This window comes from Salvia hispanica, chromosome 1 (assembly GCF_029641045.1).
Source record: "Salvia hispanica isolate PSC_SH4W2 chromosome 1, Shi_PSC_v1, whole genome shotgun sequence".
NCBI classification, from domain to species: Eukaryota; Viridiplantae; Streptophyta; class Magnoliopsida; order Lamiales; family Lamiaceae; genus Salvia; species Salvia hispanica.
In genome coordinates, this window is record NC_142692.1 from 60,592,425 (window position 1) to 60,616,704 (window position 24,280).

Here is a 24,280-nt window from a genome sequence, read left to right on the forward strand (position 1 = left end):
TGACTTCCTTTTATTGCCCATAGGCTATAAAACACTAATACCTTAATTTTGAAGTTTACATAAGGTCCTTTTGGTTTGGAGATCAGTCGATGATAGCTTCCCCAATATTAATTGAGGTTGAGCCCATGGTTTTCTCTAGATTAATACTACCGACGTCTAATTTTTGTTTTGAGGATTGTATTTAATTCGAAAGGTTAATAATTTGAAATCTGGATTGTCGCATCAATAACGGTGGGAGATGCTGTCAAAGATGACGGATATACTCGTGAGCAAAAATCACATGCAAAATCTATCACTAATCACTATCACCAATTTAACTCTAATAAGGTAATCAAAACAAAAAATGAAGAAACAAAACATTTAAAATAATTTGAAAAAATAATTATTAACGAAGAATCTCATCCGAGCCCAAGTTGAAATAATTGTGTCCGTATTGAATCGATCTGATAAGGACATGCAATCAATAAAGCTTAACATAAACCTATCAATTTCTTGTCGTGTCGAAAATTGCTAACCCTAGGTAACGGTGAATCAGGCGCCTCCATGAAGCCTATCTCTCAATTTTGGCAAAACAACACTTCAGGACAAAATAGAGCAATCGATATATTTGAAAGAAAAACCCTAGACATAAATGTCAGACATTACTATATTAAAGCAAGTAATTTGTGAGCCCTAACACATCGTCTTTTGTTATACACTGATCAAATAGTAGAAATCAGCATCTTCGACCAACCACATAATATTTTAATTTCGTGATATTATTACAAGAAATAAATTAAAATTAATCAAAAAATTTATATACTAGTACTTACTAGCATTCAATAATTCACAAAATATAGTACTCCCTTTGTTCCATAAAAGATGTCTCACTTTTTCTTTTTACTTTATCATACTAAAGATGTCTAAGTTTTCATTTTTAGAAAAAATTCTCTCTTACAATAATATAAATATTAATATTTTTTCTTTTCACGTAAGATACAAAATTAAATCTCTTAAAACCTCAATGCAATCCCACTTCTCACATGCATAATTAATGGGCCCACCATTATATTAGGGGATCCCCACTGCATTAAGGTGTTTACTTAATATTTTGGCTTCATATTGCTAAGTTCCACATTTTTTTAATTGAAAATTTTCATTTTTTTAATAAAATTAGAAAGTGAAAATAATTTTTAGTTATTACTAATATTTGGGGAAGTGAAAATAAAAAAAAAGTTTTAAAAGATAAATATATATATACATAGATGAAGGTGATAAAGATGGGTTATAAAAGATAAATATATATATACATAGATGAAGGTGATAAAGATGGGTTATAGAAGTGAAAAGACTTCTTTGGAAAATGATCCTAATACTTTTTTTATTATAAAATATATTGGATGGATACTGATACAATGCAAACTCGTATAAATTCTAAATTATGATTTGCACCATTAAAAAATATCAACAGATGACAAAATAGTAGCAACAGAAAATGTGAACACAATGTTAACACATTATCAACACAACATCAATCGTGACACTGTGTTCACATTTTCTATTGTTACTATTTTGTCATCTGTTGATATTTTTTAATGGCTCAGATTATAGTTTGGAGTTTTGTACAATATTTAGAGTTTGCATTTGATCACATTCCTGTTGTGCTATATTTTAACAAGATAAACAAGAGAACATGCGGTAATTGGAAAATGTGGAGAGCTTGAGATTGGGAAGTGTGGATATCTAATTAAGTGAAAAGACTTAATTTATGAAAGATTAAATGGGTATATAATCAGTTAATTAATTAGACAACAAATTAGGTTAGACGAAGTAAGTACCCAGTCATTTTCCGAACTATCTATCTAAAAGCCAAACTACATGAAGATGCTGAGATGCATAGGAAGGTTCTATTTAGACAATACACTAACCATTCCTACCAGGCGCAATCTATAAACAACAATTGGATAAAAAAATTAGCAGTTACTTTAATTCAACCAAATAAAAAAGGAAAAAATAATGAAATAAAATAAAATAATTGTAATTATTCAAAATCAGTAGCATCATTAGAATTTCATGCTAAGGTTTTAAACAGTTCGTCAAAACTGTAAAATCAAGCTGCAAATCCGAGTTACTAATATTTCCGAGCACGATTGGATATCTCTAATACATACATGGATAAATAGTAGCAAAACTAAAACAGAAATATATAGCTATATATCCACACGATATTAAAGAAAATCTACAATCTGCTTTAATTTATTTTGTATGGGGGGAAAGCGCACACACTTGATGCTTGGCTCATGGAAGTACAGCTCTCAACTCTTTCCTGTCTGCTCCAAATGCCTGCAAAGTGCAAGCACACGCACATGCACGCGCGCAGAGTTATGAGCCTAGATCAGTCAGACAAGATTTTGTATTTCAGAAGATTTATTGAGTTTGAAAGCAGTCGTACCTCGACTCCCAAGCCTTTCACGTATACATTAGTAAACAGCTCAGAAGGATCGGGTGAGGGGATCTCCTGCAAAACAAAGTGCACTATAAATTGAAGTTTGAATTATTATATTATAGATTCATCTGAAACCAAGATATTGTGCTGAAAAAGTTCTAACCTTAGCTTTTGCAATGGCTTCATCCACCTCCTTCCTAACTTCTTTCTCAGTGTCCTGAGATGGAGAAAGAAAACATTCACCACATGATCAATTTCTCTAGCAGAAAACGAACAAACCACATTGTTCACCGTATTTAATTACCTTCATTTCCTTCTCAGTTGCTAGATCATGAGCTATTATCAGCTTTCTGACTCTTTCAACCGGATCACGCTCCTGCAACACAACACTCAAATTGGATATCCGAACAAGAAATAGCAGCTTCACAACAAAGAGGGAACATTCGATCATATTCACCTGTCTGATACCAGAAATCTCATCACGTGTACGATACGTGCTTCCAGGATCAGACATGGAGTGCCCGTGGTACCTATAGGTGTCCATTTCAAGAATCTGGACATACATACAAGCAAGTCAGACTAATCTGTGTCGAAAACCAGCAAAAAAGAGCAACACATTTTGGCAAGGAAATACTCAATGTTCACTCACAATAGGTCCATTCTTTAGAGCATGCTCCTTTGCAAATTTGCAAGCTTGTTTAACTGCAAGAGCATCCATCCCATCAACCTATTTTCATGAAAAGAAATAAACAATCAACACCACAAGACATAGACACAGACGCTCGAATAATGCTTGAGGAATCGAAGGTAGCTCTCATCTCAAACACTCCCTCTACCAAACAATTGTTCCTACCAATGATAGTACTCCCTCCGTTCCTTTGTAGCTGAGTCGTATTCCTTTCTGGGTTGCCCGTAGCTGAGTCATTCGTTTTTTTTGGCAAAGAACAACTTAATTCTTCTCTCTTACTTTACTATCTCGTACTTTATTCTCCCTTCATTTAACACACTTTTAACACAATTTCTTAAATCACGTGCCGAAAAGAAATGCATCTACTACTGATGGACGGAGGAAATAAGTTCTAACCTTCAATCCCGGAACATAATCTCCTCTTTTGAAGTAAGCTGGACTCTTCGCCGCCCTCCATTCTGCTGTCCCCATTCCATCTATGCATCAACCAAAATGATCAAATCAAATGTCTCCTATATAATCACTAACATATCCAACAATTCAGCAAAAACACGAAACCAGTGAAATCCAAAGTTTCGTAATTCTCTTATGATCATATCCAAAATTGAAATTGATCACAAAAGCAACATACTATAACAATCAATTAAAAAAAAACATACAGTGATTGTTCTCGCAAACCAAAATCGCAGGGAGATTCCAAAGCGCGGCCATATTGAGGGCTTCAAACAACTGGCCCTGATTAGCGGCACCGTCGCCGTACATCATGAAGGAGACATTGTCATCCTTGCTATACTTCTGCGCAAAGGCCAATCCACAGCCTAAGGGGATCTGTGCGCCCACAATTCCATGGCCGCCGTAAAAACCGCCGTCCTTCTTATAGAAATGCATCGATCCGCCTTTCCCCTTGGAGCAGCCGTCCTTCCGCCCCATGAGCTCGGCGAAGGCCTCCAGGAGGGTTCCGCCGCGGCCTAGGAAGAGGCAGTGGTCGCGGTAGGCGGTGATGATGCAGTCCTTTCGGGTGATGGCGGCCTCCATGCCGATGGCGACGGCCTCCTGGCCGTCGTAGAGGTGGCAGAAGCCGCGGATGAGCTTGGACTTGTAGAGAGAATCGGCGGCGATCTCCATCCGGCGCATCAGAGCCATGTCGCGGAAGAAGGAGAGGAGCTCCTGCGGGGAGGTCTGGACGGAGCGGGAGGGGGGGTCGATGTTGTGGCCGGTGAAGGGGAGAGATGTCTCGATCGTGATCGGTGAGGTGGAGGCGGTGGTGAGGAGGCGCGCGGAGAAGATTGGGCGGAGAAGGTGGAGGTTACGCCGGGTTAACGCCATCGCCATGGCTACTCACTCACTTCAATCGGAAACAAACAATGAATAAACTAATCAAAACACCCTAAGTTATGAAGCACTCCTACTTACTCTATTTTCCCAAAAAATTAGACTAAGCCGAAATATAAAAAAAAAAAATTAACTAATTGCACAAAGTAGATTTCATAATCTACTAATACTATTTCTATTATTTTTTTATCAAGCTTATTGTTATCATTTCTCTTTTAATATACTAATTTCACGATTAAAACTCAGATCATATACAAGTTTATCTACTTAATATACAAGTTTATCTACTTAGTACTCTATTACATATAAATAGTGGTGGATAAACGGTTTTCGATTAATCAATTAACCGAGAACTGAACTGAAATCGGTCGATTATCTGTTCTGTACCGGTATCGGTTATAAACGATAACCAAATTAAATTCAATTTTAATTTCAATTATATGTTTATTTAATACTTGAAAAAACACTTTCAAACTTTGTCACAATGGAAGAAATTGTAATTTATATCTAAATTTTGTTAAAGTCTCGTATTGCAATGTCAAAAAAGTCCATTTTAATTTATGTCACTATCAATTATAGTATTATACTACTTAGAAATTTCTATCTCAAAATCAATAAAGTGCTTAAGCATTACTATTTCAAAGTAGAATAACCCTTCACTTATTATTGGAGAAAAGTTTTTAAATTACAGATCATGTAAAGTTTAAGTATTTTAATGTGTCCAAACAATTTATGTATTACTTGTAAATATAATAATAATAATAATAATAATAATAATAATAATAATAATAATAATAATAATGATGATAGTAATAATGATAATAATAATAATAATAATAATAATAATAATTAAAAGTGGATGAAAAGTTAAAAGTTAAAAGTTAAAACCATAAACAATTTTAGTAATTATTAAAATTTTAAAAATTAATAATAGAAGAAATTGTAATATACTTTAAAACTTTATCAAAATAGAAGAATTTGATGTATTGTTTTAAGCAATTCGATTAGTTCGATTATAACCGATAACCGACCGGTTCTAACTGAGTCGGTTAATTAAGTAATCGAACTTGAGATCGGTTCGGTTCCGGTTAGTTTTTTGACAAAATTTTGGGGTCGGTTAACCGACATGTCGTTTCAGTTATTAACCGAACCACCGAATAACCACCTCTATATATAAATATAGTACTTCATCCCTCCATTTTTTTCTCCTTCCCTTTTACCTTTTGTAATTTTCCATTTTTCCTCTATTTTACTTTATTAATTTTTCATTAAAACACATGTTATCCAACAATGGCCTATTTTTCGGAAATGAATGGAGTATCTTTTTTTTCTTTATTTTAGTATTACTCTTATTTTGAATAACAACTAAATGTTTTATATGGTAGTCTAGAGGTGTGAAATTGGTAAAGTAGGAAATAGGTAGGAAAAAAATGATTGAAGTATTGTTAATTTCATGGTTCACCTTATAAAAAGACCAACCAAAAGTAGAAAGAGGCTAATTTTGTGGGATGGGCCAAAATAGGAAAAGAAGATTATTTTTATTGGGAAGGAAAATAGTACTCCTTTCGTTCCACGGTAGTGAAAGCGTTTATTTTCGAAACTCAGTTTAAGAAAAATTATTAATTGAGTTGAATAAAAGAATAATAAATTAAGAAACGAAAAAGGTAGAGAAATGAAAAGAAAATAAAGTAAAAGAAAATAAATATGTTGACTTTTCCTAAAAAGGAAAAGACCCCACTATTATAGAATGTACCAAAATGACAAAATAAGTCTATTATTGCGAAATGAAAGGAGTAAAACATAACAAATCTTTATGTATATTAAACAATGAATATTTTCCTTTTTAGTTTGTATATAAAAAAAATGTATATGTATACAAAATACTTCTTCGCCCCCTCAATAAGAGTTACTCTCTTCGTCCCATTTAAGATGACATAGTATTTTCCTTTTTAGTTTATCCCAACTAAGATGACACGTTTCTTTTTTGGAAATTTTCTCTCTCCAATTAACACACCCAACTATTTTTTGTCACCCCTATTAAAATATTCATCTTTCTTTCTCTCTTTTAATACTTTCACCTACTGTTTCTCTCTCCAATTAAACACATTAACCAATAACTCCTAAAATCTTGTGCCGGCCAAGGAATGTGTCATCTTAGTCGGGACGGAGAGAGTACATTGCACTTTTATTATAAATGGTAAATATGTTTCATATTTCACTAACTCACTCCGCTCACATTCTATTATAAAATCAATATGGAAAAATAGATCTCATATTCCACTAACTTTTTCAACCTGCTATTTTTACAATTTTTAAAACCCGAGCCCACACAAATGTGTCTTCCTATTGTTACATATTTCTTCTAATATATCATCTAGAATTTTCTTTTAACAAACTAATCCCAATAGCAAATGTATAAATGAATCGTACAGTGTATGTTTTGGGCGTGTCACGAATTGAAAAAACTGGATAACTTATACTCCACAATACAATGTTACTTATACACCCAAGGTAATTGTGGAGTCCCCCTTCGCCTATTGCGACTCCACCAAACGCATAGAGAGAGCGAATCACATGAAAATCAACTACAATGTTGATGCAACACACTATGAGAGTAGCCCTTTTAATTTGTAGGAACACCTCCCACTCACACCCCGCCATTTTCTCTTACATGGAATTTAGTAGATTTCTTGAACACAAATTAAACACAGTCACACGCAGTAGTGAGATAACTAGAGAGAGAAAACAGGAAGACAAAAATAATAGTTTAACAACATTCAACACTCGAACATCCACAATTATGATTACTGAAGAATTCCTACTTGTCAGAGTGTACACAGAAAAGAATAACAAGTTTTCTAGGTCCAGCAAATCCACTAGATCACAAGGTCTAGGAACTCACTGGTCGTTGGAAAATCTCGGTCGTCGGACACACAGAGCACTTCTTCAAAACCCTCAACCACTTATACTAAAACTTAGCACAGGGAAGTAGGGATCGATCCCACAGAGATGGATGCGTAATGAACATGCTCAAGGATTTGGAAATTATTTTTGGGTTGGCTGCTGCCACGCATTTTTTGGGTTGAGGAAATTAGACTAAACATGAGATTCTAAACTGCTACGCTAATAGCTAGATCTAGGCGAAACAGAAAGCATGCACGTAAACTAGAACCGAGACAATCGCTAGATCTAAGAAACTATTCTAAATTACCTAGATCTGGGAAATAAACTGACGGTGGGGACCATGACTGAAAAAGCAGAGTACGGACGAAAAGCTGGAAAAACAACTAACTAAAGTACTAACTAACAGCGACATCATCTTCTCCAACCAATTGCACAAAAACTCAGAAGAAACAGGTATGAGCGTAATCGGAAAAACAGAGCAGACTAGAATTATACAATTTAACGAAGAACAATTAAGAACTAAACAGATCTATGGCTACTAGACGAAGTAAAACAGAACGGAAATAGAAAATTCAAAAATCCATGCACAACTTGAAATCCCCTGTTCAGATCCAACCTCGGATGCTTAATCCACTCCGGATCCAAGCATCCGACACAAACTCCGGTCAAAAACATTCCATAACTACAAAATCACCAAATAACCTTCGATCAACAACAACACCACAGATCTACCGCCAAATTCCCCAGATCAAGCACCAAAGTGGCAAAAAAACAGAGATTAACATGCAACTTGCCGAAATAAAACTCCAAACAACAGGATCAACGTAGATCAACACGAGATAACACAAATATAACATAAACTAAAGAAATGCATAGATAATCAGCAACATCAACAACCAAATCGACTTCCAAAAGTGAAGTTCGAACGAAATAAAGTGCAAAAGAACCGAAAGTAAATAGATTGTATCTTCGCCCTCACGCGGACGGTGTTACGACGGACTTCCTCTGAAGATGAGACCCCTTAAAACCCTATATTACCCCAGAAATCCCATTTCCCAAGTGTGTGTGTTGTGTGTGAGCTAAGAGCGAAAAGATTGTATATGTTGTGTGTTGCATGCTCCTCTATTTATAGGCGTTGAAGTGGGGCCCAGCGAGGTATAGATAGACTTTGTTGCCCTCAGCTATTGGCTCCCTTCTTCTAGCCGCCTTTTTCTTAAATTCTGCTCACTTTTCCTTCATTCCTTCGCTAGTCCGTTTCCTCCAGCATCTCCTGGATCTAGCGATTCTGTCACACACCTGGCTTAAAAACTGTGTTAGACCCAGTAAAATATAGTGCTTTTCACCATATAACTGATGCATGAAATTAGCCTCTTACTTACCCAATTATTGGATTCACTCAATCACTCATTCCTCACCAGGGATGTTAGGATCGATTCTCTCTTAAGTTATTGCCACACCACTGAAGCGTCGGATTATGAGAGTTTCCTCCTCTTTTCCTAGGTCAGGTTAGTATTGTTCTGCCCTTTAAACAACTTCTCCCTGGACTTCGTCCAGCTTATACCTCCTTCTTTTTTCAATTTTTCTATTTTCTCCTTTTTTCCCTTCTTTTTTCTCTTTTTTCCTCTGGACTTCGTCCAGCTTATTCCTCCATTTTCCTCTTCTCTCCTCTGGACTTCGTCCAGCTTATAACACCTTACCCTGGACTTCGTACAGCTTATACCTTCATAACCCAATCCCCCTGTTTTTCTCCTTCATGACTCTTCTCCCTAAGCATTCAGTGGCGGCTCTTTAACATGTGTTAGCTCGAAGTTATTTAAAGCTTATAACTCGCTATTATAGTAGGGCTTCACAACTAAGTAAGTAAAGGTATCCTCTATCGTTCTCGCTTCACTCAGATTGACTTGGCTTATTAAAGGAAAAGGCTTCTAAGTTGAAATACCTCCTATTTTCAATTACTTTCACTAAGGAGATCATGCCGTATTATATTCACTGGCTCATGCGACACAAACAAAAACTAGACCTAAAGACTCTTATTATGCTGACAAATACATGCATTGACTCCTCTCCCCCTCCCACTTCATCATGAGGGGGGGAACAGAGAGATCAATGCAACATACAACAACAGTTTATAAAAATAAAAACTTCTCACACATAGACCGAACAATGGGCTAAGTGGAAGAAGACACAACAAAAAATGGAAAATATAAACTTCTCACACTTAGACCAAGCATTGGGCTAAGTGGAAGAAAACACAACAAAACAGAAAATACAAACTTCTCACACTTAGACCAAGCATTGGGCTAAGTGGGAGAAAACAGAGACAAATAACATATCACAAATAGACAACAAAAACAAAGACAGATAACTGAAAGCAAAAAGTAAAAGTTACTTGGTCATGGGGGTGATTCACTTCTGGGGCTGGCTCCCTCGAGAGCCAGACTGGGGTGGGATTCCTGGTCGGGTCATCTTCACCTTCTTTCTCGCCGGCTACTCCGGCTCTTCTTCCTGTTCTGGCTGGTCGGACACTGGCTTCTTCATCATAGACTTTGATTTTGTTGGGATTGACACTTGCTTGGGGACGGGTGGTGAGACCATCAGCTGGAGCGATTGAGGTGGTCGCTGGACAGAGGGGCTGCTCTGGACGGGTTGCTTGACTTCACTGTTGGACCCAGGAGTTACCTTCGACTGGGTCAAGGGGAGCGTCTTCTGCAACCATTTCATCATCTTCATTACAAGGTCCACCGCCTCCGTCATGCGCTCGTTTTGTTTGGCGGACTTCACCGCCAAATCTGCAATACTTCCCCTCAGGGTCTTCACTTCTTCCCGGCTCCCGTTCAATTCTTTCCTAATCCCTCCAAGTTCCTTCACCATTTCCTTCCGCATCACCTGCATCTCCTTTCTCACATCCTGAATATCCTTCCGCAGCTCTTCAACTTCTTCACTCGGCATGGCCTCCGCAACCTCCTCTGTCTCCGCCTTCACCTTTTCTCCTACCGTGTAGAAGAAGGTATGTTTCCCGTGTGCTTGAAGCAACCCATTATTGAAAAAGTATTCCACACTGAAAACCTCAGGGGGTTCGCACATTACGACTAAAGGTGCGGCCTTGGCTATCTTCATTTCAACGTTCCGCCAGAGGTAGGCGCCTAGGAGGTGGCAGGTATACATATGTCGAGCAGGGTTGCTGGTCATTTGATGACATGCTTGAACCAGCCAATAACCCAGATGTACCTTAACGCCCTTCACCATGCACCAAGTGAAGTAAAGGTCGGTAGTTGTAAGAGCAGAATTAGCGGTTCCCATTAAGTTGTAGCTGATAAACGTCTGAGCAAAACGGAGGATTCTGTCCTCGATGTGAGAATCCTTGGAGTAGCTTGACTTGAATGTCCCTGCCTTGGAGTGGGTGATAAGTTCCCATGCTGCTTGCACTTTAAAACCCGGCGTATTCTTCGGCACACCGACCATCCTCTCGTTCCATATTCCTTCATCATCCTCAGCCTTGGTGAACAGCCCCATCCTCAAGGACCATTCCCGGATGCTCATCTCATGTTCTTCATTAAAAAGTCTGAAAGTTATGGAGTCCGCCTCAAGATCAGTGGTGTTCTTCAATCGGAACGTGGAGAAAAACTCCCTTGCTAGGTCCACCGGCACCATCTCCTGGCTTTGCTTCAGTAACCACTCGAATCCGATTGAATAAATACATGTGCGGAAGTCCTCATTGCATGCAATCATTTTAAGCTCTTTGGGGCTGTACTGCTTCACAGACTTAGCCATCTTCCCGGCGCTGCATCTTTCCTTGTACACCGTGGCCCGTTTCTGATCGTCGAACTGCCTCATCGACTCAAGCAGCTCCTTAGTCAGCCACACTTCCGGGCGTCCTGGAATAAACTCTTCTTCAGCTTCCTCAGATTCAGAGTCGGGTTCATGGGTAGGCTTGTCTTGTTCCTCGGCAGAGGGATCTTCGGTCACAGGGGAAAGGGTCTCCTCAACCTCCTGGACGGAGGGAGCTTTCCTTGAACATGTAGACGTGGTCGCCGCCGCCTTTCCTTTTCTCACTCTCTCCTTGACCAGGCGACGTTCCTCTGCCTCCTCAGCATCTGGAACTAAGTCATCAACTTCGTCAAGCAGGCTCCTCCTTGCTCGTCTCCTCTCCGTTCTCTGGTCCACTTGGGGTTCATCCTCTTCCTGGTCATCCACCAGGTCCACGATCAAATTCAGCCCTTCCTCAATGGGCTCCGATACTCCAGTAACATGTAGATCTGTTTCTTCCACCAATTATTCCGGGGTTTCCCCCACATCATCCACCATCGGGGTTGCCCCCTCAATATAAACGGGGGTTTCCCCCCTGACATCATTTGGGGTTGCCCCCACTTCCATGGGTTCAGGGGTCGCACCCCTAAAATCCGTAGGGGTTTCATCCCCCGTCTCCATAGGGTTTTCCCCCTCAGCCATCGATTTTTGAACATGGGTTTCCCCCTCAGCCACTTCTACCACAACAGGGGTTTCCCCCTTCGCAACGTCTTCTATAACAGGGGTTTCCCCCTCACCATCTTTCTTACCCTCAGAATTAGGGTTCGGTCTCCACCTCTGCTCCGCTGTTCGTCTGTCCACCATCCTCCGGCCGTTCGTGCACCGCCTCTTCTTTGTCCACCTCCCGTGAAGCGGTTTCTGCATGTTGAGATCCAGAGTCTTGAGGCCCTTCTTCATGGAGAATTGCCGGTTGCACCGCCGAATCCGCCGGAATTGTCAGTGATGGTATGGCCGCCGCGGATGTCATTAGGCTAGCGGAGAACAGAGCGTATACTTCCTTCGCTTTCTCGACGCTCCCCAATTTCTGCGTCAACTCTGCTAATGGAGCTGCGTCATACACCGTTTGCTGCGAACATCCGGTGGGTTGGGTTGAATCCATTACTGCAGATCTGAAATTAGACAAAAACTTGATCGAATTTGGTTAGGGTTTGTGTTCTAGAGAGAGAACGAGAGTGGAGAGAAGGGAGAGGAAATTCGATTTTTCGTCGATTGGGATTACTGGAGAGAGAAGCACGGTTGCCTTTTCTGATGAAAAGATGGTGCGGTTGCAGGCGTGATGTAAGCAACGGTACATCTCCCATAAATATCGGCCAAATTTTGAAATTCAAATTATCTCCATCCCTCCTTGACCTCTTCCTCCAGGCTCTCCTTGACTTCTTCCTCCAGGCTTCCCTCCTCTAGCTGATTTCCCTGACCATGACCCTATACTTAAAAAAATATGAAGACGCCAGACTCCTAGGTCAAGGTTAGAATATAAGGCATCGGTTCCCTTCGGAGTCTGGTGCTTCGAAAATATTTTTGGAAGATTTAAATTGTATATACTTTTTTTTTTTTTGGATTTCCTTTAGTTTGAAAAGCAGTTAAACTATTTACACATTTCTTTTGAGTATCCCCGAGATTCCCTAGTTCAGTACATATTTTCAAAAATGTCAACCCATTTACCTGACCCAGGAATTCATCGAGAATACCTCCTAGTCTGTCTAGGCGATAGTATAGAGTGCGTGTAGTGGAACTTCCTCCACTACACACAGCTCAGAATTATCCCTATAGACTTTCACTCTATGACCATTAACAAGAAAAGGAACCGAGTTAGAGGCACTTCCCTGGATTTCCACTGCTCCGTTTGCGCAGAGGCCGACGATGGTATATGGACCGATCCACTTTGACTTCAACTTCTCTGGCATCAGCTTGAGCCGGGATTGGAAAAGGAGCACCTTCTGTCCCACATGAAGTTCCTTGACCCGGAGATTTTTGTCATGCCACAACTTCGTCCTTTCTTTGTACCACATGGCAGACTCATACGACTCCAGTCTTAGCTCTTCCAATTCTTGTAGCTGTAGTTTCCTTTCTTCTTCACAAGCCGAAGGCTTCATGTTCAACTCCTTCACTGCCCAGTACGCCTTGTGCTTGATATCCACGGGTAAGTGGCACATCTTGCCAAACACAAGCCTGTAAGGTGACATCCCAATAGGCGTCTTAAAAGCAGTTCTGTAGGCCCATAATGCATCACCGAGCCTCTTGCTCCAGTCCTTCCTTGACGGATTAACTGTCTTCTCTAATATTGCCTTGATTTCGCGGTTAGAAATATCCGCTTGGCCATTAGACTGAAGGTGGTACGGGGTAGATACTCTATGGTGAACACCATATTTCTTCATCAGAGCCTCGATGGTGCGATTACAGAAATGTGTTCCTTGATCTGAGACGATGGCTCTAGGAACTCCATATCTGTTGAAAATATTGGCCTTCAGAAATTTTGCCACCTCCTTCGATTCACATGTTGTGGTGACCTTCGCTTCTATCCACTTAGACACATAGTCTACTGCAACCAATATATAAGTGTTCCCACAGGATGATGGAAATGGTCCCATGAAATCCATCCCCCATATGTCGAAAATTTTGCACACAATCACCGGGACCTGAGGCATCTCGTCCCTCCTTGAAATTCCCCCTGTCTGTTGGCATCTCTCGCAACACTGACAAAATTCGAAGGCATCTTTATTGAGTGTCGGCCAATAAAAACCGTTGTCTAGAACCTTCCTTGCTGTCTTCCTTGGTCCAAAGTGACCTCCACATGCCAAAGTGTGGCAATGGATTAACACATTTCTTTGTTCCCATTCGGGAATGCAGCGCCTAATCACTTGATCTGAACACATCTTCCACAGGTAAGGATCGTCCCAAAAGTAATATTTGGCTTCGCTTTTAATTTTCATCTTCTGGGCCCGGGAAACTTCGTCTGAACTTGGCACCTCTCCCGTGACCAAGTAGTTGGCTAGGTCAGCAAACCACGGTTCTGCGTTAAGTGTGTGCTTCCCTTTATCAGATTCTCCTAGACCGGTTAAAGCCAAAACTGCTTCCCAGCTAATTGGTCTAGGGAATTTCTCCAGAAAATACAAATGCTCTTCAAGGAAAGCATCGGGTATGGCCTCGTCTGTTTCTCCTTGCTATATTCTGCTCAAGTGATCGGCTACTCTATTCTCCGTTCCTCTTTTGTCTCTCACTTCCCAATCAAACTCCTGCAAGAGCAACACCCAACGGATTAACCTCGGCTTAGACTCTTTCTTGGCCAGTAAGTACTTTATTGCTGTGTGATCTGTGAAGACTATAACCCTCGACCCAAGAAGGTAGGGTTGGAATTTTTCAAACGAGTATACGACAGCCAACATTTCCTTCTCCATGGTGTCATAATTCTTCTGAGCCTGATTCAGAGTCTTAGAAGCATAGAAGATCACATAACTTTTTCCGTCGATCTTCTGTCCCAGGACAACTCCCACAGCGAAATCACTCGCGTCGCACATGATCTCAAAAGGGTGATTCCAGTCTGGCGCCTAATGCACTTTTTATTTGCACTATAAATACCTGCAAGTATATAGAGTAGGTATAGTATAGCAAAAAGGTTAGTACCGGGTATCGAACACGGGGAAGATGTACACAAAGTGTCTATCTTCTACTAGAACTCAATTACTATCTGGAGAAACAAGAATTTTTGGAAACTTTTGAAAACAGTAAATATTAAAAACAGTAAACAACTAAATGCAAGCAAATCACGGAGAGAAAAGTATAGAGATAAGGGGAATTCCAGGGATGTGCTTTCACTTTTATGGTTATACAAATTCCAAACTACAATACCCTAGCACAGTTAATACTTTGAAAGGACGAGTCACCTAGCTTATGCTCATGCGATACAAACGTTGATTACTAACATTAGGGTTGTCAATCCTAACACGTAACTCCAAAAAGCTCCTAAGACCCTTGAAAAGTCCTCACTCTCAATTAACAGTGCCGTTTTAAAGGAAGCTAACTGTAGTGTCTACTAAGTGGATCTAACTCGCTAGAACTCTGTCACAGTTATGAAGCAAGTTGTATTGAATCATACATAATTGTGTCACTCAATTATGAAGCATCATGATTAACTTAGGGAAGAAACAAAGTAAAAACAAAACGGATATTAAATAGAAAACGGAATTGTATAACCAAAGTTGCTACTAACACATCCCTAGAATCCTATGAGTTTAGTTACACATGACTGAATAAACTAAAAACATAGATTGAAGGGAAAACAATTTGAACATAAAACTAAAGCAAATAAAACCCGTAGGTTGAATCCTTGTCGTTCTTGATGTTCTTGAAATCCTTCTCCAACTCCTTACACAATTGAAGTACTCTAGCTTTTGATCTCTATGAATGTTGCAAGTAGTCACTCTCTTTCTCTATGAATGTGTTCTTGTTGTGTGAAACTCTTTTTGATGAACCTTGAGGTCCTATTTATAGGGGAAGATTATTCCTCATCATAGAAGGAAAAGATCTTCAAAATTTGGTAAATCTTGGAGCAAATCTAGGGCTGGTCGGATTCGCCGCCTTTCTCCGGCGGGCCGCCGCACCTTGGACGGCGGTCGCCGCGTTGGAGTCCAGAGACTCTGACCCTTCGGTGGCGGACCGCCACATGTCCTCCGGCGGTCGCCGGGCGAGACTTTTCTCCTAGCGTAAATTTCCGAGGCAGGCCGCCACATAGCTCTGACCGCCGGGCGCCGGCGGTCGCCGTACAACTTCGCGGCGGTCGCTGGTCGCCGTCTGACTCCAGATTTCCAGACTATGCGTTTTTACTCCCCTTTTCGGCTCAAATATGCACATTTCTCACAAAACACGTCAAAATACCAAAATGTATAGAATATGCAAATAATGGACATGTAGAGTGATTTTGATAACAAAAACGGACCAAATAATGGCCTTAAAACAGTGCAAAATCCGGGCGTATCAACTCCCCCAAACTTACATTTTTGTTTGTCCTCGAACTAAACACTAAAGACACAAGAATAGACGCACGGAATGCACAAGGACTAGACGTCATAATTGCCTCAAAAGATGAAAGAATAGATTAAGCATGGATTAACACAATCAAATCAAGCAAGACTTAATAGTGCACTTTCATTACTAACTCGTGGAACACCTTGAATTCAAGCACTCACATGTGGCAAACTTCCAAAGATGGGAAGTGTTCTTTCTCTCACTCTCAAAGTGTATAAAGGTAAAGTGTAAATCACTCAAATCATGCATCATGCAAAGTTTACCATAGGCTTGCTCAAAGTCTAATCCCTCCTCTACTCAATGTGATTAAGCATCAAAAGTCCGAAAGGTCTTTCTTTTCGGTTGTAACGTAGGCTCTTTGGTAGGTGAGGAATATTTGGCTAAAAAGTGACTCAAATATAAAAATATCCCAAGTAGAGTTAAGATGACTCCACTTTTCTAAAACTTAAGGCACTTCTAACACTTTATTTTTCTCCTTCAATTTACTTTCAATCCTTTGATTTTATTTTCTTTTCACAACCTTTCACACATTTTTTTTTTCTTTTTTTTTTTCTTCTTTTTTTTACACATCCTTTCTTTTTTTTTTCCTAAGATCAAGCACATATTTGGAATTTTTCTCAATTTCACAACTTGTACTTTCTTAATATTAAGCACACTACTTTTTATACTTTCCTCCTTATCTCTCCAATTCTTTTACAAAAGAAGATAACAAAAACTATACTAACCCAAGGAATTGTCCCCCCATTTATTTTGGCTTCCAAAGAAAAGGCTTAAAGGCTCAAAATTGGCTCCAACGGAAAAATTTGAGAGGGTCGAAAATTTTGGATATAAAAGTAGCTAAGAAAAGACGGCCTAACATCCTCCTAAATCAACTTAAACACTATGTAAACTTAGGCAGACTAGGAGCAAGTTCTAGAAACATATACATGCATACAGATAAATCACACAAGAAAGAATTTAAGGCTCAAATCTCACAAGGTAAAAGCACGATTCAAGGCGAACAAGCAATTCACTAATTATGCACCTTTTCACCCAACCATCATATCAAAACGTTAAGCCACACTTAAACATAGATGGAATATAATATCATTGGCAACTCGGTCTAATGTGTCCCTAAGCATGCGTGTTTCTAAGTTCTTCATGTTATGTTCATGACATGGATTCAAGAAAACATTTTTAGAACACAAAAATCTCCTACGGGTTTTTGGAAAATTAAAGCAAAAACAAACTAACAACAAAAAGAAAACCCTAAACTCACGGTCCACCACTTCATCCCCCCAAACTTATTTACAACAAAGTGTAAAATAAGTTTGTAGAGTCGGTAGGGACGTGAGTATACTACTGAAAAAAAAACGTACCCTGAAAAATTTCGCGTAGAGGTTGAGCGGGGCGAAAATTCGAAGAATTTCGAAAAATCGCGCTGAAAAATTTTGCCCAGGTGGCGGTCCGCCGCAGCTGTTCGGCGGTCGCCGCACGTCAAAGATGCTTTCCAGCGTTCAGGTGGCGGACCGCCGCAGAGCTTGCGGCGGTCGCCACGGAGAGGTCAGAACATGGTACAAATGCTCATTTAAAGTCATCGAGCTTGACTTCTTCAATCTTGAGGAGGTGGAGGGAAACGAGCGCTAAGATCCTCGAAAGCTCCAATGAGGTACGTGATATCACTCCTTATTGTCTCTCGTTCCTCTCTAGCTTCGGCGGCCATCCTTAGTAACCTTTAGCGAGCTGAGGAACTCGAGAGTATACTTTCGAAACGATGGCCACTTCCTTTGGAACATGTAGACGAGGCCATTCCCATCACCCACGTCGCACAACTTCCAAAAATCCTCCATGATCCCCAAAGTTTGGAGAGGGAAATCGTGGGGATATCTAGAAGGTGCCGTTTCTCGGGCCGACACTTTCTTCCACATAGCCTTTTGCTCTTCCGTGGCAAGGCTAATGCCAAAGTTCTTTGCACTCTCCGGTTTCCCTTTTAATCCCATTATCCTTATATGGTGGAAATCCCGTCTCTGGACTGCGTGTGGCGACCGCCGCGTCTCTCGTGGCGGGCCGCCACACGGGCCTTCGTAAACAGCAATCCTGGCGGGCCGCCGCGGCCCGTGCAGCGGTTACTCTGGCCCGCCCTAAGCCTGCCCTAGGCCCGATCCTTCCTGCACATGTTAACACACGTGTGGCGACCGCCGTGCTTTAAGTGCGGCGACCGCCACCAATTTTTTTTTTTTTTTTTTTTTTTTTTTTAACAGAACATAAAAAAAAACGAGAAAATAAAAAAAGTAAAAGAAAATTGGGTTGCCTCCCAATAAGCGCTTTTGTTAAAGTCGTTAGCTCGACTTGAAGTGGCCCACTAGTTGGGCGGATCAATAACTCGAGTGTTGAAAATTGGCATAGGGAGCAATTTGGTCCCTAGCTTCTTCCACCACTTGTACTTCCCCTCTTTCGTTTTGATGACGTATATCTCGGGGTCCTCTTTGGGTGTTTTCTTTCTCTTCTGTTTCTTCTTCTGTGGAGCAGATGTAGAAGAATTAGCATCACCCTTTTTAGAAGAGTGTCTTACCTCTTTGACAATGTAGATAGTGGAGGTAGAAGGATCCTCCGCTTCAAAGGGATCTTTGGACTTGGTCAAGTCGGTAGTTATGACTGCTCTGCACTGTTGTTCCATTTTTGCCCGCTTTGCCTCCTCAAACTTTAGCATCTCGCTCTCGATCTAATAGGTGGATTGACCATGATTATCACTGATTGTGATCTCGCCACGACCTACATCAATCAAAGCTTTGCAAGTGGCAAGAAAATCTCTCCCTAAGATTAGAGGGACGTTCTTGTCTACTTTCATGTCAAGCACAATAAAGTCGGCAGAAAAAATAAAATCATCAACTTTAACTAAGACATCCTCAACCATACCTACAGTCTTGATGGACGAGTTATCGGCCAACCTGAGTGTTACATCTGAAGATTTGAGTGGCCCGATGTTGAGCTTTTCGTAGTACTTCAGTGGCATGAGATTGATGGACGATCCTAAGTCGCACAGTGCTTTGTCAACCTTCCCTTCTCCAATTCGGCACCTAATGATGAACTGGCCCGGATCTCTTTGCTTCACTGCCCTTTCCTTTTGGATGATCTCGCTGCAATGATGCGGTAGCTTAAGGTCGGCTTTGGTCGGCTTTTTTTTCCTCATTACCGCCTCCCTTAGTAGCTTCGCATACTTTGGTATCTTCTGCAACGATTCAACAAGTGGAATGTTAGTATGGACTTTGCAAAATATGTTAAGGAATTGCTTGAACTGCTCTTCAAGCTTGAACTTCCTCTTTGGCTGAAAAGGGAGTACAATCCCGTTGTGCCGCACAAGCTCCTGCTTAGTGGACGATTCTGCCTTCTCAGTGGCGGGCCGCTGCGGGGTGTGCGGCGGTCCGCCGGCGACTGGGCAGTCCTGCGTGGTTGACTCTGCCGTCTCAGTTACCTCCAAAATCTTCGTGATTCCTTGTTCATACTTGTCTTCCTTCTTCATCGGCTCAACCACTCCTCCTTTGCTAACATTAAATCCTGCAGGGGGTTGCAAGTAATTATTGTTAGAATAAGAAAGATTTGGGTGCGGACGGTTCCCATTATAATTACTGAAATTACCGCCCCCCTGATTAGGGCGATAATTGGTATTGTAGTTTCTGGGACCGCCTCCTTGCACGTAGTTGATTTCTTCCAAAGTTGATATGGCAGTTTCGGGTGCCTTGACCGCCACTATGGAAGTTGCCGGAATTGGATCTTCCTTCCTCGAGATGTCCATTTGATCAATCCTGACTCTAAGTTCTGCTAACTCCTTAGCAAAAGAACTTTCTTCGGCCTCTTCTATGGCTGCTACTCTTCTCGTGGCATGCCTTTCCTTCGACCACCCCCGACTGTTGGTGGCGAACTCCTCGATCATCGCCATGGCATCCTCTCCTGTCTTTCTTAGAAATCCTCCATTTGCCCCTGAATCAAGCATAGCACATATTTTCTCATTAAATCCATTATAGAGGATTCCTACCTGATGGTCCATGGAAAAACCATGGTTTGGGCACTTTCGAAGAAGAGCTTTGAAACGAGCAAATGCCTCATAGAGGGGCTCGTCATGGCCTTGTGTGAACTGAAAGATCTCACTTTTGAGCTTCAAAATAGTGCCTGGCGGGTAGTATTTGTCGAGGAAGATAGCTACGATGTCCTTCCATGTGGAGACCTTTTCTGGTGGCATACACTCAAACCACTCCTTAGCAGAATCAATCAATGAGAATGGAAAAAGTCTTACCCGTATGGCATCGTCGTCGACACCATTTAATTTCAGAGTGTTTGCGATTTCCACGAATTTGGAGAGATGGCGATTAGCGTCTTCAGTCGCCCTACCTGCAAAAGGAGTTTGCTCGACCCTTTGGATAAGGGGCATGCGTAACTCAAAATTGTTAGCATCAATACGAGGGCCGTTAGGAAAAGTGATCATATTCCCATGATTGAACATGTTCATCACAGGTAATGTTTCTCTGTTTTTCTTTCCCATGGCTTCTCGGGCTGCTCTCTCCGCATCTCTCTCATCCATCAGCAACTTCACCATCTCCTGCAGCTTCTCAATATCTGTTCGGTCACCCATTGTTCCTGATCCTTTTTCACTTCTTATTATTCTACGAGTTCTTTCAAGTTCTAAATCAAGCGGCTCTAAGATGTACTTCCCAGAACGCGTTCGCATACAAAACCTGCAAGACTCGAAAACAAAAAAAAAAAAAAAAAAAAAAAAAAAAAAAAAAATTAAAACAAAAAGCAATAAAAATCCAAAGTAGTAAAATTATCGTTTGAAGATATCACTCCAAAGTGAATTGTCTTCCCCGGCAACGGAGCCAAAAACTTGATGCACTTTTTATTTGCACTATAAATACCTGCAAGTATACAGAGTAGGTATAGTATAGCAAAAGGTTAGTACCGGGTATCGAACACGGGAAAGATGTACACAAAGTGTCTATCTTCTACTAGAACTCAATTACTATCTGGAGAAACAAGAATTTTTGGAAACTTTTGAAAACAGTAAATATTAAAAACAGTAAACAACTAAATGCAAGCAAATCACGGAGAGAAAAGTATAGAGATAAGGGGAATTCCAGGGATGTGCTTTCACTTTTATGGTTATACAAATTCCAAACTACAATACCCTAGCACAGTTAATACTTTGAAAGGACGAGTCACCTAGCTTATGCTCATGCGATACAAACGTTGATTACTAACATTAGGGTTGTCAATCCTAACACGTAACTCCAAAAAGCTCCTAAGACCCTTGAAAAGTCCTCACTCTCAATTAACAGTGCCGTTTTAAAGGAAGCTAACTGTAGTGTCTACTAAGTGGATCTAACTCGCTAGAACTCTGTCACAGTTATGAAGCAAGTTGTATTGAATCATACATAATTGTGTCACTCAATTATGAAGCATCATGATTAACTTAGGGAAGAAACAAAGTAAAAACAAAACGGATATTAAATAGAAAACGGAATTGTATAACCAAAGTTGCTACTAACACATCCCTAGAATCCTATGAGTTTAGTTACACATGACTGAATAAACTAAAAACATAGATTGAAGGGAAAACAATTTGAACATAAAACTAAAGCAAATAAAACCCGTAGGTTGAATCCTTGTCGTTCTTGATGTTCTTGAAATCATTCTCCAACTCCTTGCACAATTGAAGTACTCTAGCTTTTGATCTCTATGAATGTTGCAAGTAGTCACTCTCTTTCTCTATGAATGTGTTCTTGTTGTGTGAAACTCTTTTTGATGAACCTTGAGGTCCTATTTATAGGGGAAGATTATTCCTCATCATAGAAGGAAAAGATCTTCAAAATTTGGTAAATCTTGGAGCAAATCTAGGGCTGGTCGGATTCGCCGCCTTTCTCCGGCGGGCCGCCGCACCTTGGCCGGCGGTCGCCGCGTTGGAGTCCAGAGACTCTGACCCTTCGGTGGCGGACCGCCACATGTCCTCCGGCGGTCGCCGGGCGAGACTCTTCTCCTAGCGTAAATTTCCGAGGCGGGCCGCCACATAGCTCTGACCGCCGGGCGCCGGCGGTCGCCATACAACTTCGCGGCGGTCGCTGGTCGCCGTCTGACTCCAGATTTCCAGACTATGCGTTTTTACTCCCCTTTTCGGCTCAAATATGCACATTTCTCACAAAACACGTCAAAATACCAAAATGTATAGAATATGCAAATAATGGACATGTAGAGTGATTTTGATAACAAAAACGGACCAAATAATGGCCTTAAAACAGTGCAAAATCCGGGCGTATCAGCACCTGATAATTGGCGCTGACACGAGTCTGTCTTTGAGCAACTGAAATGCCTTCTTGCAGCCTTCGTCAAAGATGAATTCCACATCGTTGTGCAATAAATGAGTGAGCGGTTGCGTGATTTTCGCGAAATCCTTGATAAACCTCCTATAAAAACCTACGTGACCTAGGAAGCCTCTAACCTCTTTTTGGTTCGTGGGTTATGGTAACTTTGATATCACATCTACCTTTGCTTTGTCTACTTGTATTCTTCTCTCAGAAATCACGTGACCCAGGACAATGCCTTCCGTCACCATGAAGTGGCATTTTTCGAAATTCAACACTAAATGCTTCTCTTGGCATCTCTTCAACACTAGATCAAGGCTGGCCAAACAAGTATCGAATGAGTTTCCGTATACGGTAAAATCGTCCATGAATATCTCAATGCATACTTCCAGCAGATCCGAAAAAATGCTCATCATACACCGCTGGAACTTTCCTGGTGCATTACACAATCCAAACGGCATTCTTCGGTATGCATATGTACCAAAGGGTCACGTGAATGTGGTTTTCCCTTGGTCCTCTAGGTTAACGTAGATCTGGAAATAGCCACTGTATCCATCAAGGAAACAAAAATACTGTTTGCCAGCCAATCTTTCTAACATCTGATTAATGAAAGGTAGGGGAAAATGATCCTTTTTTTGTGGCCTCGTTCAACTTCCTGTAGTCGATGCACATCCTCCACCCCGTCACCAGTCTAGTGGGCACCAACTCGTTCTTTTCATTTGTAACCACCTGTATTCCAGACTTTTTAGGCACCATATGGACAGGACTGACCCACTCGCTGTCCGGAATGGAGTAGATGATCCCTAGAGCAAGCAATTTTAACACCTCCTTCAGAACTTCCTCTCGCATGTTCGGATTCAGTTTCCATTGTGCATCTCGATGAGCCTTTGCACCTTCATCTAGACGAATGTGGTGCATACAAAGATCAGGACTGATTCCTACTGAATCTGAGAGAGTCCACCCTATCGCTTTCTTGTTTCGTCTGATGACTTCCAACAATTCCTTCTCCTGCTCCTTGGTCAGGTCACTATTTACTATTACTGGAAATGCCTCATTCTCTTCCAAGTAAGCATACTTGAGGCATGGTGGGAGTGTCTTCAGTTTCTTCTTTGTTTCATTCGTCTCCTGGGGCAAGGGATTCTTTTCTGTAATATCTGGTAATTCCTTTCTCCCAGGCCCAGGAGAATTCTCCAGACTAGCCACGTGAGCCGATCCCTTAGATTTAGCTGACTCGGGATTTCTGCAAAACTCCATGATGGCCTCTGTGAGTTCCTCATCTGTCAACTCCGTTGTGTTCATTGCTGCACACCACCCTACAACTTCTCTGTCAATTAAGTGGCTCAGCTCCGAGTTGTCAATTAGTTCCTGTATCAATTCCGTCTCAAGATATTCTTGGACCAGGGGGTTAATAACATCAATAGCATACAGATTCTCAACATTGAGTGGTCTCTTCATTCCCTCATCTATGCTAAATGTGTATTTTTCCCCATTATAATCTAAACAAATTGTTCCATCGAAGACATCGATAATGGTCTTCGCAGTACGCAAGAATGGTCTCCCTAAAAGCACGCCACTAGACTCAGCAGACTCATTATCATTCATCTTGATCACATAAAAATCAGCAGGATATAGAAAATCATGCACTTTGACTATGACATTTTCCAACACACCTTCAGGACAAATGCAAGTTCTATCCGCTAACTGGATTACTACCTTGGTAGCAACCATCCTTACTCCTGTCAATTTCTTATAGATCGAAAGTGGTAAAACATT

At 40.9% G+C, this 24,280-nt stretch overlaps 2 protein-coding genes, 1 non-coding gene and 1 pseudogene across 4 annotated transcripts; 1 reads left to right on the forward strand and 3 right to left on the reverse strand.

The window, feature by feature from the left end:
• LOC148934291 (uncharacterized) overlaps positions 1 to 24,280 on the reverse strand; it is a 116,923-nt pseudogene that overhangs the window by 87,038 nt on the left and 5,605 nt on the right.
• On the reverse strand, positions 2,002 to 4,490 carry LOC125223244 (pyruvate dehydrogenase E1 component subunit alpha, mitochondrial-like). 2 transcript variants are annotated; one of them, XM_048126298.2, is made up of 8 exons: positions 3,773 to 4,490; positions 3,510 to 3,589; positions 3,075 to 3,152; positions 2,883 to 2,978; positions 2,730 to 2,801; positions 2,589 to 2,642; positions 2,432 to 2,497; positions 2,002 to 2,322 (listed from the first exon to the last, which is right to left on the reverse strand). In XM_048126298.2, the coding sequence occupies exons 1-8, from the start codon at positions 4,443 to 4,445 to the stop codon at positions 2,278 to 2,280; spliced, it is 1,164 nt and encodes a 387-aa protein (XP_047982255.1). In that variant the 5' UTR covers positions 4,446 to 4,490; the 3' UTR covers positions 2,002 to 2,277. The 2 variants fall into 2 exon arrangements, with proteins under 2 accessions (XP_047982255.1, XP_088925744.1); XM_089069618.1 differs by having other exon boundaries at positions 2,432 to 2,514.
• Positions 9,837 to 12,053, reverse strand: LOC148934292 (uncharacterized). Its single transcript, XM_089063151.1, has 3 exons — positions 11,906 to 12,053; positions 10,148 to 11,305; positions 9,837 to 10,003 (listed from the first exon to the last, which is right to left on the reverse strand). The coding sequence occupies exons 1-3, from the start codon at positions 12,051 to 12,053 to the stop codon at positions 9,837 to 9,839; spliced, it is 1,473 nt and encodes a 490-aa protein (XP_088919277.1).
• Positions 20,207 to 20,313, forward strand: LOC148934293 (small nucleolar RNA R71). Its single transcript, XR_016134799.1, has one exon. It is a non-coding gene; the product is annotated as a small nucleolar RNA R71 (small nucleolar RNA).